General features: G+C 43.5%; 1 protein-coding gene across 2 annotated transcripts; it reads left to right on the plus strand.

The window, feature by feature from the left end:
- The first annotated feature begins 528 nt into the window (after positions 1-528).
- Positions 529-17,788, plus strand: OLIG1 (oligodendrocyte transcription factor 1). 2 transcript variants are annotated; one of them, XM_069945418.1, is made up of 3 exons: positions 14,633-14,718; positions 16,803-16,825; positions 16,913-17,788. In XM_069945418.1, the coding sequence occupies exon 3, from the start codon at positions 17,054-17,056 to the stop codon at positions 17,747-17,749; it is 696 nt and encodes a 231-aa protein (XP_069801519.1). In that variant the 5' UTR covers positions 14,633-14,718; positions 16,803-16,825; positions 16,913-17,053; the 3' UTR covers positions 17,750-17,788. The 2 variants fall into 2 exon arrangements, with proteins under 2 accessions (XP_069801520.1, XP_069801519.1); XM_069945419.1 differs by lacking the exons at positions 14,633-14,718; positions 16,803-16,825 and adding an exon at positions 529-638 and having other exon boundaries at positions 17,158-17,788.
- The last annotated feature ends 1,621 nt before the right edge of the window (positions 17,789-19,409 follow it).

Genomic DNA, 19,409 nt, shown 5'->3' on the forward strand with positions numbered 1-19,409 from the left:
GTGTGAACCCAGCCTTACCAGCTAATAAGATAAAATAAAAGCCTGTACAGGTACAGTGGGGGAAATTCAACAAACATGGTGTACAGTGAAACTGGCTTAGTTGCCCCTAGCAATCAATCAGATTCCACTTTTCCACTTTTTTGGGGAAAATAGAAGGTGGAATCTGATTGGTTGCTAGGTGCAACCGAGCCAGCTTTACTTTACAACATGTTTGATAAATCTCCCCCAATATGTATAACACAGTGAAAAGAAAAAAGAAAAAAAGGAGGTAAAAGCAAAACCAGTGCTGTCTCTGGAGTAAAGCCAGTATCTTGGATCAATCATAAGTAGAACAGTAACAATTTATTGCACAGAGTTGAACTCTGTGCAATAAATTGTTACTGTTCTACTTATAATTGATCCAAGATACTGGCTTTACTCCAGAGACAGCGCTGGTTTTGCTTTTACCTCCTTTTTTTCTTTTTTCTTTTCACTGGGTTCACTTTACGGGCCCTCTGTGAGGAGTATCTCGTCTTGGAGGTACTACCAGCATTTGCAGTCCAGGATTCATCAGCCGAACCATAGTCGAGTTGTGAAGGATTCACCCAAGATCCATACCCTGTTTAGGGTGATATGCTACTAGCCCAAGTGGCTAAAAGGTGAGCACGCTACCGCTCTCTTTCTTTATCAACCTAATCCCTCTGGTATCACACGAGGCGCCTGTGCCGTTTTTTGCCTCTTTTCTTTTTAGTACCAATATGTATAAAGTATTTGGCTTAGTTGTCAGAAACAAAACTCAGAAGTTCCTGGGCCTCAAAGGGAAATCTCTAACAGGGCAACCAACCTCCCATATGTCATTTATAATATTGGGGTCTCCTTATGTGGTACAGGGGGTTTGGCCTCATCTGACTCTACATCCTCTATTCCTACAGTATAGCTTTCTTTCTGATAGATTTCCTTCCTATCAGTCTAGGGTAGCTGAACGGGAGCCATCACTTTATTTGTTCTGACAATAGAAATCATGATATTTGGAACAATTATATATATTTTTTATTGTTCCAATTATCTTTTATTACATTCTCTTCACCCCCCTCCCCGATGACTGCCCACTACTTAGAATGGCTCTCTATACCAAGACTGATAATAGTGATGATAACATTGCACTTTAATGTGACAAAGAGGGCAACAGATGGCTGATGGGTCCCCGCTGCTGCGCCTGTGTTGGATTCTCGTTGCTGATCCTCCTAATGGGACAGATCATTGCCCGGGGGACCCTCAGCTTTGTGTATCATCTACTACACGGTCACCTCATCATTAGGAAGGAGCTTAAGATAATAAAGTAATGTGATGTCTCCTAGCCAACCCCCACGACTTGTCATAGAGAAGACCGGCCAAAACTGACCACACTAGCTGGACTGTGATTCCAGTGATAAGAATAGAGGTTGGATATTATCAATGTTCAGCATGTGGAAAGTCAACGCTACAGACCAATAAACACCATTACAAGGCAATCACTTTTTGACAACATATAACATAGACAAATCTTTAACTGTTTGGGTACATGACCCCTACCATCACCACCATCCAAAGACGTCTATGTTTTCAATGTATACAACACATGTGACAGTAAAAGTAAGAGGATCGAAGCCCAAAATCCGAGACTAACATTGATCACAGTAAAGCCTGCATCTAAACCTTGATACTCTTGGACCAGGCCCAAAACGGACTTGTTTCATTGAAGTATATAGAGCACCTCCTAGACCCCCACTGCAAAGTGTACATCCAGGGAAAATCATGATCTGGTTGTACGGTCAACCTACACTTGTCTATGTGGACATTGATGGATCTATGGCTATATTATATGTCATTCAAATATGTTAATACTAATGGGTTTCTGTAATTTCAATGACTATAATAGTATAATCCTTCAGGGTTAAGGGGCTTCCACCTGTGGCCCTTGGCTTCAATGAAGGTTCAGTAGAACTATGCAAGACCTACAGTCCCTCAGATAGTCCTGATGGTAGCACATATGTCCCTAGTCATCTCACACAGCATCTATCTGATAGAATGTCATTGTCCTGCACTTCTTCCTGGATTGTGAGGTTGCTTGTATATATGTGAATAGAGATACACCATCTACAGATGCCCCTTTGCCCCTCATTGTTGTCTTGTGCCTAGCTCTGAGTCTCAGGATGCCACCTGGACCCCCAGCCAATTTCCCAGGCAGCTGATTCAGTGAGAATAGGTCGGCACCCTAGGCCTGGGTCATCGTATTCATGTCACAGAATCACTGTGGGCAATTCATCTAAAATGCTGCTGGTATTCCCTTAAAGGCTGCAAGTTCAAGAAAATCTGACAATGGCCATTGAGGGAGGGCTGGACCATTAAAGCCGTCCATTGTAAAATTTCCACTTAAATCTCATTGTATTGCATCCGACTATTGTAATGCCATGTCTTTAGTTTTATTATAAGAATTTTAATAGAATTTTAATTAAAGGGGCATCCCATCCCTTATAAAAGTATCCTCTATCTGACATCTGGCACCCCTTGCAATCACCAGAATGGGGTCCCAACTCTTGGGTCCCACACTGCATGTATTATATATGTGAGCATTGGAGTCTCCCGAGTGCTGTACTTAGGTATCTCTGGCACCCTCATAGACAATGCATGGGGTGAATGCTGACCCATCGCTCCATGCAGCGAGGAGAGGTGGAGCCCTGTTCTGGAGATTCTGTTCTGTAGAAGTAAGCCCTGAGTACCTAGGCTTTGAAGACCTTACAAAGGTTGTCCCACGGAATCAAGTCCTGCTCTATCCCCATGATACTGGGTGAGAGGGTCTGGGTCTGACTCCGATTTCAAGAGCAAGGACCCAACAATCCCCACTTAATGGAGTGACAATGTGCATGCCTGACAGTTCCTCCATTTGTTGTCTATGGTAGGGATGGGGAACCTGTAAAACTACAATTCCCATCATGCAACAGCTGGAGGACCGAAGGTTCCCCATCCCTGGTCTATTGGAGCTGCTGAAGATTACCAAGCACTGTACTCCGCTATCTTCAGCAGCTTTTATAAAGAATAAATGGAGCTGCGGTCGGCCTATGTGACCCACACTCCATTCTCACTGGATTCCATCAGTAAATTCCAGGATGTTCCATAAAAGTTGGAAACCCGAAGGATCTGCCAGAGTGGGACAACATTTCATAATTATCCTATGCCCTGATGGAAAGTATTTGCATGAAAAGACAATCCCTTTAAATTTTGCTTTACTACTAAGCTCTCCTGTCCATGTGTCTGAGTAAAATTGAACTCTGTAAGGTGTTCGGCCATTTGCATCATATAGGACTTTTAAATAAGCTCTATGTACGGAGTGATGATGAAGATGGTAATAATGAGGATGAAGAAGATGAGGAGGAGGAGGAGGAAGATGATGAATAGTAGTAGTTACTCTGCAATAATCAGGATGATGATCATCACCCTGTCCCCAGATTACCCTCACCGGCTCCCCTAGTGTTTGTCATTTTCCTATGTGTGTGGCCAAATTGGACTTTAATCCCGTAGTCCAGTCCTCACACTAAGTGGCCGGATCAGCCCGTGTGTGGCCGGCTTAACCCCATCTCAGTCCCGCTGGGTGAATTTTAGCGTGTCCCTTTCTTTATTCATATGATCTCTTCCTGCTTCCTGCTCGGCCAGGATTCTGCACACTTGTGAAATTGTTTTCCAAGTTTTGGAACAAAGTTTTTAAAGTTTTTTTTTTTTAATGTATAAAATTTAGATCTAATACTGGAACTCCAGCTTGGAATAAAATGTCCCTAATATTCTTGCATTGTGGTTGACGACCACATCTGATTATCCATGTATTTGGTCAGGACATGTATCCAGATAATGGACTCTGGTCGTATTCACTACACATAATATATTTTTTATAAAAAGTTTTATTCGGAGCAGAACTTGTCTTGTTTGCAGTAGCCCCAGGGGCATAGGACATTATTGTGGAGGCCTCATTAGATATTCCCCATGTTAGTGTGAGCGACATATGTCTATTCAGTGCAGCCCAGCTCGGAGTCTGCCACATGCTTTAATGTTTGGCTATAGGGAGAGAAAGGAAGAGCAAGTGCAAGTTCTCCCAAGGACCTGTAGCCCCCAAACAGCTTTAGGACAATCCGGCTGCCTTCAGCAATTGGTCACGGTTTATTAGTAGCCTATAAACTACTCATCTGCTACAGGGGACAAGATGTTAATGGGACTTGTTAGTCGTCACCTGCAACTGCCGGACCCTACAGATCAGGCACAATGCTGATAATGGTAACAATAACCAACATTTGTAATCTTTGCCTTTGAGCTGCAGATCAGCATTTCTTTATTTCATCTGCACAATGCTTTTCTGCTTGTAGTGAATAGAGGCAGTAACTCGTTTCATCCTGCGGGGGCAGTGCAGCGAAGCAGAGCAGGCATGGTGAAATTAAAGGGAATGACCTATGCATTAATGCTTTTATGTTCAACACATGTCTTTAATATTTTATTTTAGTTTTTAGTAATATTTTCAAGCCAATGTTTCTAATTATGGACTTAAACAATAACTATTACAGCTGGATCAAAAGGGAGACAAATTATAAATAAAGAAAATCTGTTTTTGAAAAAATGCGGGAGATTTGTTTACATTTTTATGATACTATCTATCTATCTACCTATTATGTATGTATGTATGTATGTATGTATCTATCTATCTATCTATCTATCTCAGTGCTTCCCAACCTTTTCCACCTCGGGGCACCCCTTGGACAAAAAATTACCTCGGGGCGCCCCTACTAAATAATGTTCTACAAAATAAGAAAACCGTCATTCAGTGACTCACAGGTGACGTCTTCTTTGATCTGAGGCGTCACTTTCCCTTTTCCTCTCCATCCAGTCCAGTCCTCCATAATGATTTCCTCCAGCTACAATTCATCTTTTCAGAACCTGCGAGACAAACAATTTAGGCTCCGCACATTTCTAGCAACTTCCTTCCCTTTCTCCCCCCTGTAGGCTCCCAAAGTAACTGCGCTGTTTGGTGTTATGTGCAGTAAAGTGAGTAGGAATGTGGGATGCCCCCTGTATGTAGGATCCCCTGCTGTGCCCCCATAAACTAATAATGCCCCCAGATGTGCCCCCATGAACTAATAATGCCCCCAGAGGTGCCCCCATGAACTAATAATGCCCCCAGATGTGCCCCCATGAACTAATAATGCCCCCAGAGGTGCCCCCATATACTAATAATGCCCCCAGAGGTGCCCCATGAACTAATAATGCCCGCTGAGGGGCCCCCATAAACTAATAATGCCCCCAGAGGTGCCCCCATGAACTAATAATGCCCCCAGAGGTGCCCCCATGAACTAATAATGCCCCCAGAGGTGCCCCCATGAACTAATAATGCCCCCAGAGGTGCCACCATGAACTAATAATGCCCCCAGAAGTGCCCCCATGAACTAATAATGCCCCTAGAGGTGCCCCCTATGAACTAATAATGCCCCCAGAGGGGCCCCTAAAAAAAAACAAATATCCTACTCACCTAATCCACGCTGTGTGGCTGCAGGCAGCAGCTCTCTTCCTCTTCTGGCTCCATCTTGCGAGCCGCAGGGACGGGACCTCCGGCAGGCGTGATGACGTCACATCATCACGCCTGCCGGAAAAGTCATGTCCCGGCATCCCATAGGCTGCAGGTATGAAGTGCCGGCAGCCCATGGGAGTGAATGTAGTTGCAGGATGCTGACAGGTCCTGCTCCTACATTCTGCTCACTTTAATGTTCCGCCCGCTCACTGTGCGGGCGCAACATCAAATTGATCAGTGCATCCCGAGAAGCTGCGCGGCCGCAGCCTCTCGGGATGTTTAAAGAGACAGTGACAATTCCCACCGGGATCCTGCGGCACCCCTGGCGGGTTCTCCCGGCGCCCCAGTGTGCCGCGGCACCCCGGTTGGGAAATGCTAATCTATCTCCTATCTATCTATCTATCTATCTATCTATCTATCTATCTATCTATCTATCTATCTACCTACCTAGAAAGAATACACCACTTCCTGCAGGACATACAGCAGCTAAGTACTAGAAGACTTAAGATTGTTAAATAAAGGCAATTTACAAATTTATGTAATTTTCAGACACCCGTTGATTTTTACCCTTAAAATCTCCTTCATTTTACAGCATTGCTTCTCCATAAATACATGTAGCAGAGCTGAATTTCCATCTATTACCTCCATGGGCTAAATAGTCCAATGTAAAAACGACAGCTACTGTATAATATTCCTATAATATCTATAAAGCACTGATCATATTACTTATGCAGAATGGATAGTGTTAATAATGCAGCAAAATTCCTGCAGCTTGTTAATGCAGCTCGTCCCTTATAAATCCAACCTTTTAACCCTTTCCGGTCCAGATCTCTCTGCTAACAGGGAAGAAGCAGATGATGTGTCAACCTCTGAACCTGCCACATGCTGTAATGCTAAGGGACTGTAGGGATAGAAAGGAAGAGCAAGTGCAAGTTCTCCCAAGGACTTATAGCCCCCAAACAGCTTTAGGACAATCCGGCTGCCTTCAGCAATTGGTCACGGTTTATTAGTAGCCTATAAACTACTCATCTGCTACAGGGGACAAGATGTTAATGGGACTTGTTAGAGCCGTCACCTGCAACCTCCAGACCCTACCGGGAGGGAACAATGGGGGTAATCGTGACAATGACAAAATATATGGAATGTTTCCTTTCAAGTGCAAAGCAGGGTTTCCACAAGCAGCTAGAACACTGATAGGAAGACCTGAGATATCCCTCTACCCATGGATATTATTATGTTTTAATGTGGTATAAAAAACAGATACAAAATAATAAAAATCCTATAGCTATAAAGTCATTCAGCTTGGATCAAAACTGCAAACACATAATAAGGGTACAAACACACACACCATATACGCTGCGTATTTACTGCTGCGATACGCAGCAAACTCGCAGCAGATATGCAGCAGATTAGATCTAAATAACTGAACACAGCATCAAATCTGCACCATCAAATCTGCTGCGTATCTGCTGCATATACGCTGTGTGTGTTTGTACCCTAATTATGTATAAACAGAATGATCATATAATAGCTTGTACTATAGCAGGGGTGTCCAACTCGCAGCTCTCCAGCTGTTACAAAACTACAATTCCCATTATGCCTGGACAACCAAAGCTTTATGCATGTTGGGAGTTGTAGCTGGAGGGATGTGAGTTTGACACCTGTGTACTATACCATTAGTTGGACAGAACAGCGCATAGAGTAACATTGCAATTTTTCAGGTTAAAGCCTACAGTACTAGAAAGGAAATGTACAATTTTAGGCTGCGTTCACACTACGTATATTTCAGTCACTATTGCAACCAAAACCAGGAGTGGATTAAAAACACAGAAAGGCTCTGTTCACACAATGTTGAAATTGAGTGGATGGCCGTCATATAACAGTAAATAACTGCCATTATTTCAATATAACAGCCATTGTTCTAAAATAACAGCAAATATTTGCCATTAAATGGCGGACATCCACTCAATTTCAACATTGTGTGAACAGAGCCTTTCTGTGTTTTTATTCCACTCCTGGTTTTGGTTGCAATACTGACTGAAATATAGTGCTTGCTGTAAAGCATATCTCCAAAAACTGTTAAAAGAGCCATATGACTGCCCCCACTATAATGTACTAATAAATTAAATTTAAAAAAGGTACGATCAGAAAATAGAAACATATTAGAAAAAAAAAATCCGGCTCTGATCAGTAAAAAAAAAAAAAAAATCAAGGTTATATATTACCTTAATAATAAAAATAGGAAAGCTTATTGTAACATTAAAAAAAATGTCACATGTATGTGGTCATTTTTGTCCCATGTGCTTCATAGCTTTTTTACGTTTTTTAATTATTATTTCAGTGAGTTTTGTTTTTTTTATTTATATTTTATTTTATTTATATTTTATTTTTTTATAAATTTCTTTTGGCTGTTTACAACAAAAAATAAATCTGTTTTTTTCTCTCACTTTTTCAGTTATAAAGCTGCAGTCACTTATAACAGGGGTTATCCAGCGCTACAAAAACATGGCCACTTTCTTCCAGAGACAGCCCCACTCTTGTCTCCAGCTTGGGCGGGGTTTTGCTGCTCAGTTCCATTGAAGTGAATGGAGCTTAAAGTGACTGTACCACCAGGCCCAGGCTGAAGCACTGGAGGCGGGCCGACCCACCCTTAGTGGGAGGAAACCCTAGCCCTTCTATGATAGGGTTCCATTGATTCTAATGGAGTCACGTCACGGAGGGGCTGGGGTTTCTTCCCCACCCGCCCCCAGTGCTTCAGCCTGGGCCTGGTGGTACAGTCACTTTAATTACAAATCACACCTGAACTGGAGACAAGAGTCGTGTAGTCTCTGAAAGAAAGTGGCCATGTTTTTGTAGCACTGGATAACCCCTTTAACTGCCACTGCAATTTTTTTTAATGAAAGCTAGAAGTAGATGCAGCAAAGGGCAGAAGTTTTAGGGGGACATTTATCAAACATGGTGTAAAGTGAAACTGGCTCAGTTGCCCCTAGCAACCAATCATATTCCACCTTTAATTTTTCAAAGAGTCTGTGAGCAATGAAAGGTGGAATCTGATTGGTTGCTAGGGGCAACTGAGTCAGTTTCACTTTACACCATGTTTGATCAATGTCCCCCTTAGGCTTTAGGCTTCCCTCAGACACAAATTTTACATGAGAGATGGTAAAAGAGCTTGCTCTGTCCTCTCCCGGCATTGACCTAGTATTGCAGTGCTTCCAGGTTCAGGGCACCCTAAAAAATAAAAAATAACGGACATAATTTTGTGCATCAAATAATAGCTGTTATTTAACATACTATTTTTTAAAGATCCATTGAATTTTGTTGACAAAAACGGTGAAAGGACGTCCAAAACAAAAAGTGTGAACAACTTAAAATAATGGCCGCTGTTTGCTAAATATCGGCAGCCAATAAATGTCCTGGACAATAATTAATTGGGGACTACAAACAACGGCTGTTATTCTATGTACTGTGTGAACTAACGGTCGCTGTTTCCATAGACTTTCATGGAAATCAATGAAGACTGAAAATAACGGCTGTTATTTTACTAAAAAAAAAAGACAGCGTGTGAACAAAGCCAAAATTTGCAATGTATTTGATGTGTCATACTTGCCACATTGTTTGTGAGTTTTGGCAATTCACCACTAGGTCCAACAAAGGGAGCATGGCCTTGGCAAAGGGGAGTGACCAACATTTTGACGTACAATTCTTAACTTGCATAGTAATGTATTTTGTAAAGCTGAAAAAGAGAATTTTCCAAACTTAAAGGGGTAGTGCGGCGGTAAAGAATTATTCACAGAATAACACACATTACAAAGTTATACAACTTTGTAATGTATGTTATGTCTGTGAATGGCCCCCTTCCCCGTGTCGCACCACCCCCACCCGTGTACCCGGAAGTGTGGTGCGCTATACATACCTGTCACGTGCCGACCCCCGTCTCCGATCTTCAGTCAGTGACGTCTTCTTCGGCCGGCCGGCGAACAGCTCCGACTGTCCCGAATGCCGGCCGCCCTGTGCAGCGTCATCCGATGCTCAGCCGCGATTGGCTGAGCATAACTGTGCTCAGCTAATCGCGGCTGAGCACAGTTGTGACGCGGCGGAGGGGGGACGGCGGCAGCGATTAGCCCATCCGTCCGAAGATGACGTTTGGCACAAGATGGCGGACGGCCTCGAAATGGATCAGGTAATGTATAATGCACCACACACTTCCGGGTACACGGGCGGGGGTGGTGGGACACGGGGAACGGGGCGATTCACAGACATAACATACATTACAAAGTTGTATAACTTTGTAATGTGTGTTATTCTAAGAATAATTTTTTAGCGTCACACTACCCCTTTAAGGCAAAATGTTCCTTCCTGACTTTAAGTCTGGCGATCAGAATAAATCCCTGGATCAACGACCCATCTGTGGGATTCGGTGACTATAACCTGTAATGTTACCTGGGAGTGACTTACTGAAGAGCATCTCAGCTGCTGGAAGGGATGTGGACTGAGCATAATGACTATCAGGGCCGGCTCCAGGTTTTTGCGGACCCTTAGGCGACAGATCCTTAGCGGGCCCCTCATCCATCCACTATACATCCATCATCCACACACTATGCACAATCACATAAGACACCAGTAACATAGACAAACACACATTATGACTGACACTGACTCTAACTGACTGACTGACACAGACAGTGACTGACTGAATTAATAAAACTGACTTATTGACACAGACACTGACTGACACTGACACACCCAGCCACTGACACACAGCACTTACCGCTCAGTCTTCTCCCTCTTCCTATCTGTCAGGCTGTTCTCCATACTGTAAGATGGAGGACCTTCGGGTCATGTGATCAAGTCCTTCACCCTTTCCACTCTTTGTGCAGGTCCTGCTCCGTTCCTGTGTCTTCTAATGTTCAATGCTACCCTGCACTACAGTAATCAGGCTGAACATTAGAGCACTGGGCCCCTCTCCCTCTCTGGGCCCCTAGAGGTTCTGTAGGCCCTGACACTTGCCAAGGTAAGCCCTGTGCTGACGCCGGCCCTGATGACTATCATAGTGGTCCTACAGATACTCAATTGGGTTCAAGTCTATAGAATTAGGGATCAGGGTAGTACTGGGAAGTCTTGGATATGCACTTCCTGGGTTATAGCTCACATTGTCTTTCTGGAAAATCTCATCCTCCCCAGGGGAGGCAACTAACATGTATGGGTGTATATATTCTACAAGGATGGATTCCTACCGAGGTTGGGAGGGCACCTCCAAACGGATGAGTGGCCCTGAGAACATCCCCCAGAATATAACACTGTCCCCATCAGCTTGGGTTCTTCCAGCAATGGCTGCAGGGTGTTTGTTCTCTGCTGTTTCTCCCCTGAAACGTTGATGTCTCCATCTGTTCCATGAAGCAGAAAATGTGACTCATTGGTGAAGACAATCCTCTACCGATTCTGATATTGCCGTGAAAATCGAAGGCTTTACAGCCAATGCAGCTTTGTTAGCAGAGGAGCAGTGACTATCCGTCTGCTATAGAGTCCTATACGCAGTAGGGATCACCGAACTGTTGAGTTAGACACGTCTGGTAGCCTCCTGGCTCATTTTGGGCGGTGAGCGGCTCCATTGTAGTGTGTCAGTCTGCCCTTGTACACCGAAGTTCATCTTTAACGTCAATGGTACATGGTGCTCCGCCGCTTCCACGGCGCTTATTCCAATGGTGTTATTTCTCTGCTCACAATACACTTTCACTACAGCAGCAACTAATTGATGGCCAATCCTAAGGATTGACTGTCAAGGAAAAAATTCCTGGAGAACTCATTTAGAACATTTTCCACTTCACTGTTTGCTAACATTGTAGTTGAGTCCTTACCCGTAGAGGGTTCTCACTACCCATTATAACTGGGATAAGACCACCTCGGACCCTTTTCCCCAGGGATCCAATGGCAGTCATATGTTTTCCTTGTATGGTAAATATATCCTTGTATCTTATGACATATTGATGATTGGTATATACCAGTCAGTCAATTTTAGTACAATGAGTTGTAGGGTAACAGAACAAGGCCATGTTCACATGGCGTATACGACCGGTTCGTTCCGTGACCTGGCCGGGTCACGGAGTGACCGGTCTCTGAAAAGATCCTCCTGGCCGGTACTGCAGTACCGGCCGGACGATCTTTCCGGCCGCAGTGTTCTGATGCGGGCGCATCATCGCGCGTCCGCATCAGAGCTCCTCACAGCATACAATGTGTGTGAACTGACATGGTTTTCTACGGCCGCATTTCTGAATTCAGTTTTCTGGCCACAGAAAACTGACATGTCAGTTCTTTCCGGCGCCACTTGGGATCCCGGCCAGAGCGTATACTATGTGTATACGCTCCAGCCAGGATCCCATAGAGCAACATGAGGCTAGTGCACTCGTACAAAGTATGGCCATTGTTGCTGATGGCAACAACAGCCATACTTTTACGTTGTGTGAACATAGCCTAACACAAAAAGGGACGATTCACCCATCTGATTGTACCAAGATGGGGAAATGATGCAATAGACCATTGTGGGGATATCAGCGAAAAATCTGCAAAATACATAGACCCCATTTTTTCAACCCAACAGAATGGTTCATGGGGAAACGTTCCAGTTCCCCCGCCTGACAATGCGCCCTCTTTTCCTCAGCAGGTGTCCTGCGGAGCAGCCAGCAGTAACTCAATAAGACACATTTATTACCTTTGTAACTTTGTATATAGCTCATTGTCCGGCTTCTTCTGGAAATTGAAGGCAGAAGGATGAGCGTTCAGCATCTCTATGCTCCTTTCTCCCATTCATTGCTTGGTGCCAGTGCATTTGCTCTGTTTGTTCCCACTATGGCTTACTTTCCTGTTACACTCTGCCCATTCATTTGGCAAATGTGCCACCGGATGGTCAGATTGAGATCATGGAAATGACTTCAGAGACACTTTTGTTTTCTTTCCTCCTCCCTTATGTCTTTGAGCGCTCCTAGCCATGTGTCAGGATGAAAGGATCCATTTTATGACTTTGGATCCAAAATGTCCAACGGCCAGCGAGTCTCCGCCACTTCTTTTCAGGTTGACTGGAGCACCACGGATACGCTGCCAACTTCTCTGCCTTTCTTTTTATATCGCTCCATCACAGGGGGCATTGTGCTTTCAATGTGCCACAGGCCTACAAGCTAATTGTTTCATTTTATAGAGTATTTAAAGGCTTTGGAAACCAGGAGACCATTGAGAAGATGTGGTAAAATATTTTGATACATATAAGACTTTCGACATGTGATAGATACACTGTTATATGGTTTCGGAAGGCAGATGATAGCAAGGCAATATATTTTTGATGCACAGAAGTAGGGATGGTCCGAAACTGCCGAGGTTCGGGTTTGTATGAACCTGAACGCTCGGCATCAGATTCCCGCTGTCTGCCCGCTCCGTGCAGCGGGTGGATACAGCGGGAGAACCGCCTGGAAAACTGGGATACAGCCTATGGCTATGGCTGTATCCCAGTTTTCCAAGCGGTCCTCCCGCCGTATCCACCCTCTCCACGGAGCGGGCAGACAGCGGGAATCATTTCCGAGAGTTCGGGTTCGTACGAACCTGAACCGATCTCGGTTTGGACCATCCCTACACAGAAGAGGCAGATACAAAGGGCCACTATGATTGTTATGGTGCATGAATGGGCACCTTTAAAGGGTAGGGTTAAAAAGACAGAAATTTCCAAGATTACATGATTATATTTTAGATGAGCTATAGAATGACTGGTTGAAGACAACACAAAAAGCTGTTGGCCATGTCCTCATTCAGCTAACATCTTTCTTTCCGATCCTCCCAAACTCTGTCACTATGCCCAAGCTAAGATCTAACATCCTCATCTCCCCAACACCTTCTGGGGGGCCTCTAAATACATGAGGTGGTTGGTGGTTCTCAGAGAAGTTGGCCAGTTCGGTTGACACATCTGCTGGGTATGACCAGCGTTGGGGTCCTTTTACATGGCCCAGTGCACCACCACAAATGATCACAGATCGTTCACAAGATCGGCACTTATTTGCAGAGCTATAACAAGACTCAATGAATTGGCCACACAAACAATCTCTGCATCATTCATGCGGCCTATTCACTTTATGATAGTTGCAGAAAAGATGTGATCAGCTCTCAACCATTGGCTGATCGCTAACCCTTTTACGCAAACTGATTAATGGAGGTGGGTATTAGGACCATTATAAAGGAAGTTTAGTTGACAAAAAACAGTATCAAATATAGTATTAGGGAATTCTGGGTTAAAAGGTTTGTTTCACTACGGACAACTCTTCTAAGTTTGCCAGAGAGGCGGAGACATGAACCTGCAGTGATCAGCCAGACATTTTGCTTGCAGTGGCCACTACTGGAGACATAGAATATTGCATGATTACCATGATGACAGACAATCAGTCAGTAAAGCTTTAAGGCCTGACATGGGGACATATTGTTCTGTTCTTATGCACTATAACATTGTCATATTCTTATATCGCAATGACATTTTCCTACTGCACTGTTACGTGGTGACTCAATATTTAGATATCTACATATTCAATAGTATTACTCCCTTAGTTGTCCGTCCAATTGCAGCACCCACACCGTACTGCTATGCCATGACATAATTGTGTTAAAAGCACATTGGACTAAACAGTCTGGCATTCTGCTGGGGGGTGATTTACAGTACACTACAATAGATGGCATGTGATGAGAGAAGGGGTTATTGATGCTCTTACTTTTCAAGGTGCTATGAGAACAGTAATAAAAGAAACAAAAGCAGCACAGGAAGGAAGAGGTTATCATATTAAAGGGCTGAAAACTAGGTTACTGATACATTATGTTAAATTAAACATATATTTTAAATGTACAAGTATTTCTTAAAATGTATAGTTTGAGAGCTATAGACTCACTAACCCTTCAAGTGCTGCTTTGTTTTGATAACCTGTTGCCCTTGGTTACAGCCCACCAGGCATCCACCACATTGGGTCACATGCTCAGTTTAATTGTAGTCACATGATTTGTCCCATATAGGCAGTTTTTTTCACTTCTCATGCAGCAAGAGGGATTATGGGAAAGTGTCTGCACTGTTGCATGGCGGCAGCAGGGTCAGAGTTCAGAGAGGAAACCTAACCAGAGGGTGACCAGATACACAGGTAAAAAAAACTGTACAGTGATATAAGCTATTTTGAGGAAAACTGCACATTTGTTCTCCTTTACATATAGTAGGGAAAATAAGTATTTGATACGCTGCTAATTTTGCACGGTTTCGGGGCTGTCTCTGGGTAGAATTAAGTTTCAGCTCCCTCTAAACATTTTCTATTGGGTTCAGGTATGGAGATGGGCTAGGCCACTCCAGGACCTTGAAATACTTCTTATATAGCTGCTCCTTAGTTACCCTGGCTGTGTGTTTCAGGTTATTGTGGTGGAAGACCCAGCCACGACCCATCTTCAGTGCTCTTACTGAAAGAAGGAGGTTGTTGGCCAAAATCTCACAATACATGGCCCTATCCATCCTCCCATCAATACGGTGCATTCATCCTTTTTGCAGAAAAGCACCCCCAAATTTTGATGTTTTCACCCCTATGCTTCATGGTTGGGACTGTGTTCTTAGGGTTGTACTTATCCCTCTTCTTCCTCCAAACACGCTGAGCGGGGCTGATACCAAAAAGTTCTATTTTGGTCTCGTCTGACCACATGACCTTCTTCCATGCCTCCTCTGGATCATCCAGATAGTCATTGTCGAACCTCAAAAAGGGTTGGACATGTACTGGCATCAGCAGAGGGACCTTGCTTGCCTTGCAGGATTTTAATCCATGACGGCATAGTGTGTTAACAGTAATTCTGCAATCCCAGAACTCTACAGGCCATTTACCAGGTCCTCCCATGTAGTTCTGGGCTGATTCCTGTCCTTTTTCAGAATCATCCTTACACCACGTTGCAAGATCTTGCATGGAGCCCTGGAAAAAGGAAGTTTGTTTCTTCCATTTTCTAATAATTGCACCAACAGTTGCTGCCTTCTTCTAAAGCTGCTTGCCTATTGACCCTTAGCCCATTTCAGCCCTGTGCAGGTCCGCAGTTTTGTCCCCGGTGTTCTTAGATGACGCTTTGGTCTTGACCATGGTCGAGAGGTTGGAGTGTGATTACGAGTGTTGACGTTGGTGTTTTTTCTTATAGAGGTAATAAACTTGCATTCCCCCCAAAATTTGCAAACTCTTTTTCCACAAAACTGTAGATCAATATTCTTAGTATCTCTTTCTCTATAACCCTCTAACAACAAATGAAAATTAAATCTCATACATAATACATTGGAATACATATACTAGAGCCGACTGAAGACATACATTTGCAGATAGGTCATAGATAGATATGATACATAAGAGATAGATAGATAGATAGATAGATAGATAGATAGATAGATAGATAGATAGATAGATAGATAGAGGGCCGTTTCCAGGCTTTATGCCGCCTGACGCAAACCTGGGCTGCCGCCACCTCTCCCGTCTCCCCCCCCCGAGGGCCCATGCTTGCAAGCCCCCCCCCCCCCGCGCACCTATGATTGCAAACACAACCAGCCCCCGCGCCGCACAACACCGCACCGTCACGCACCCCCCTCCCCCGGCACTTACCAGAGCGCAGGGCAACACTTCCTGGAGAGTGCAGCTGCGTAGTGCCGCGTCGGATGGCTGCAACCAATCAGGGACAGGGCAGCTGGGTGACGTCAGGAGGAGAACCTGGCGGTACATGGGGATGCCGGGGAGCGCGGGGGGCAAGATGTGTGGTGAAGGGTGAGGCCGTGACTGCTGCTGTAATTTTAAATGACAGCGGTGAAGATCTTGCCGCCCCCTGCAGGGACGCAGAATCTGCCGCCTGAGGCGGAATACTCATTCCGCCTCATGGCAGAAGCGACCCTGGATAGATATTGCTTTGTCAATTCACTGTTTATAAATACACTGTTATTGCTGTGCTTCACCAGTTTGATGAAATAAATTGTTTTTCTTCCCCTTACCTGGAGTGCTGTAGAGTCTACCTTCCTAGATAGATAGATAGATAGATAGATAGATAGATATGAGATAGATAGATAGATAGATAGATAGATAGATAGATAGATAGATAGATAGATAGATAGATAGGAGATAAATAGATAAATAGCAGTTTAAATTTCTATATAGCGCACATTGAAATTGAATATTATTATATTATTGTGTATATTATTTTTTTTTCTTTGTTTTGGACCCAGGACTATAGTGATTTCCCATGCAGGTTGGTATCAATCTTGAAGGCAGCCCTGGCAGCCAATTGCAGCTGTTGCCGGTATCTGACTCTTGAATGGGCTGTCTCATCCTCTAGTTTATCAATGACCATTTGAGAACAAGCCTGGTACAGATTTCCTCTGAACATCTTGCAGAATTCCTCATCCTTGCTGCCGGTGAGATGTTTCCTAGACCTTTGTAAGCTCCTAGATACAGGGTGGACGGGGGCCTCCATAGTATGCAGATCTGCAGGTTCATAGAGAACAGAGAGAAGATGCTGAGACATTGTCCAGGTGACCTGTCAGCTGCCAAATTGACCCAGGACCATCTTTCTGCCTGCAGACATCCTCCTTCTCTTATAACCATGAATGAGGGCAAAGACAAGATCCTGTCCACTGTTCACATGCACAGATGTGGACGGCAGAACCGAGATGTAAAAGAAGAGCAGCAGCAGCTGAGGAAGAAGATAAACAGCAGGGAAAGAAAGAGAATGCAAGACCTTAACCTGGCAATGGACGCCTTACGAGAAGTCATCATGCCCTACTCTGCAACTCATTGTCAGAGCTCACCAGGGCGAAAGCTTTCCAAGATCGCCACCCTACTGCTGGCCAGGAACTACATACTATTATTGGGTAGTTCTCTCCAAGAATTGCGCAGGATCATTGGGGACATGAGTGGCCCTGGACCCAGGTTGCTATTGGCTGGCTTGCCTCTATTTGCTGCCCCAGGATCGGTGTTCTTTTCCCCAAGTTCTGGTGGAAACATTGGAGATGCTCAACGCCCTACCAAGTTACACTCGCTTTCCCTGGAGGAACAGCAATGCTCAGCATTCAGTGTACCAGGGGGTAGCAGTCTATGTACCTGCACTGTCTGTAGGTTCTCTCACTTCATTCCAACCAGCCTCAACATAAAAGCCATACAACTATCCAAATAAAGCAAAGGGCATGAAAGACACCACCTGAGCCATACATGGAGGCGGAGGCGGCAACACTTTGACACTTATAAGACTTCTGCCAATGGATCTCCAGTTTGTCCAATGAGTCCTATATTTCTTACCCTATAGACAACATTGGCATTGCTGTCGCTTAAAGGGACACTTTCAAAATCTCTGCTTGCTGTCAATGAAGAGTCACCTTCTTGTTTCCTTCTAGTGGCTATAAATCCATCATGGTCATGTGATGAGCACTTAGAGCTCAGATTTGTGTCTGTGTTTAGCCAGATTTCTATTGGATGACAGCAAGCAGAGATCTTGAAAACAGTGAAGAATTGATATTGGAAAATTGTATGACTTTTTATAGTGCAAAGAATAACCTTTATTTGTTCAAGCCATAATATTATGTATTATATAAGAGGCCAACTTAGATAGTACTATAGTCATGTGGGTTTAGTGTACTATTTGAGTAGCTTTCTTTATATCTGTGATGACTGTGGCTGTAAGATGTTCTTCCACCAGTAGTACAGAAGCTATGGTTATATACATTGCTTTATAGAACTTTACACTATTATATTTTTATACTACCTGAACTACATTTATTTGTTTCAGTGTCTGTCTTGTCTTCCTCTTTGTATCATTGAAGACATCTTTCTGTTCCCTGGTTTACTTTTCAGATATTGTCGCCCTTTACAATGGCTGATATCCTGCTAGAATATGGTAGATTATATATTTTTATACCGTTAGTTTTAACATAGGATTTTTAATGTTTAAAATTGTTTTGAGTTTAGTATCTATTGGTGTCTTTGTGACTTATTTTTATACCATTGCACTAATAAAGTATTTTGCTTAGAAAAATGCTGTCTATCCTGTTCTCAAATGGTTTTGCTAAACCTGAAGCTTGTCTTCGTATTTATTTATTTTTTGGATTCTGCAATTTTAGTATTCAGTTCAGGCAACCTATTTTCTAGGATTCTAGATCTATCTATCTATCTATCTATCTATCTATCTATCTATCTATCTATCTATCATTTTATGAGCTTGTTGACACATTTAACCCATTTAATCAATAAAGTTAAATAGATAGAAAGATAAGATAGATAGATAGATAGATGATAATATAGATAGATAAAAGACTATATAGGTAATATAACCCACCAGAAATATTAGAAATATTAGATATTCATCCATAAACACATTTGAGGACCAGGAATATTACAGATAGCCCCTTCCCCACCCTGGGCCAGAAGGGACATTAGCTTCTAGACTACAGTGGTCCATCAAGGATATGAAACAGATATTATTACTAGACTCTAAACCACCCTGTACAAATCTCTGATAAAGTAATTGAAAAAATAAGGGGCATTTCTCCTGTGGGCACCAACAGTTTTGGAGACTCACCTTAAAATATGCAGCTTGTCTATGACGCCCTATTAGGCTGGGTTCACACACAGTATATTTCAGGCAGTATTTGGTCCTCATGTCAGGTCCTCATAGCAACCAAAACCAGGAGTGGATTGAAAACACAGAAAGGATCTGTTCACACAATGTTGAAATTGAGTGGATGGCCGCCATTTAATGGCAAATATTTGCTGTTATTTTAAAACAACGGCTGTTATATTGAAATAATGGCCGTAATTTACTGTTATATGGCGGCCATCCA

The sequence above is a fragment of the Dendropsophus ebraccatus genome, chromosome 11, assembly GCF_027789765.1.
Source record: "Dendropsophus ebraccatus isolate aDenEbr1 chromosome 11, aDenEbr1.pat, whole genome shotgun sequence".
In the NCBI taxonomy this organism is placed as follows: domain Eukaryota; kingdom Metazoa; phylum Chordata; class Amphibia; order Anura; family Hylidae; genus Dendropsophus; species Dendropsophus ebraccatus.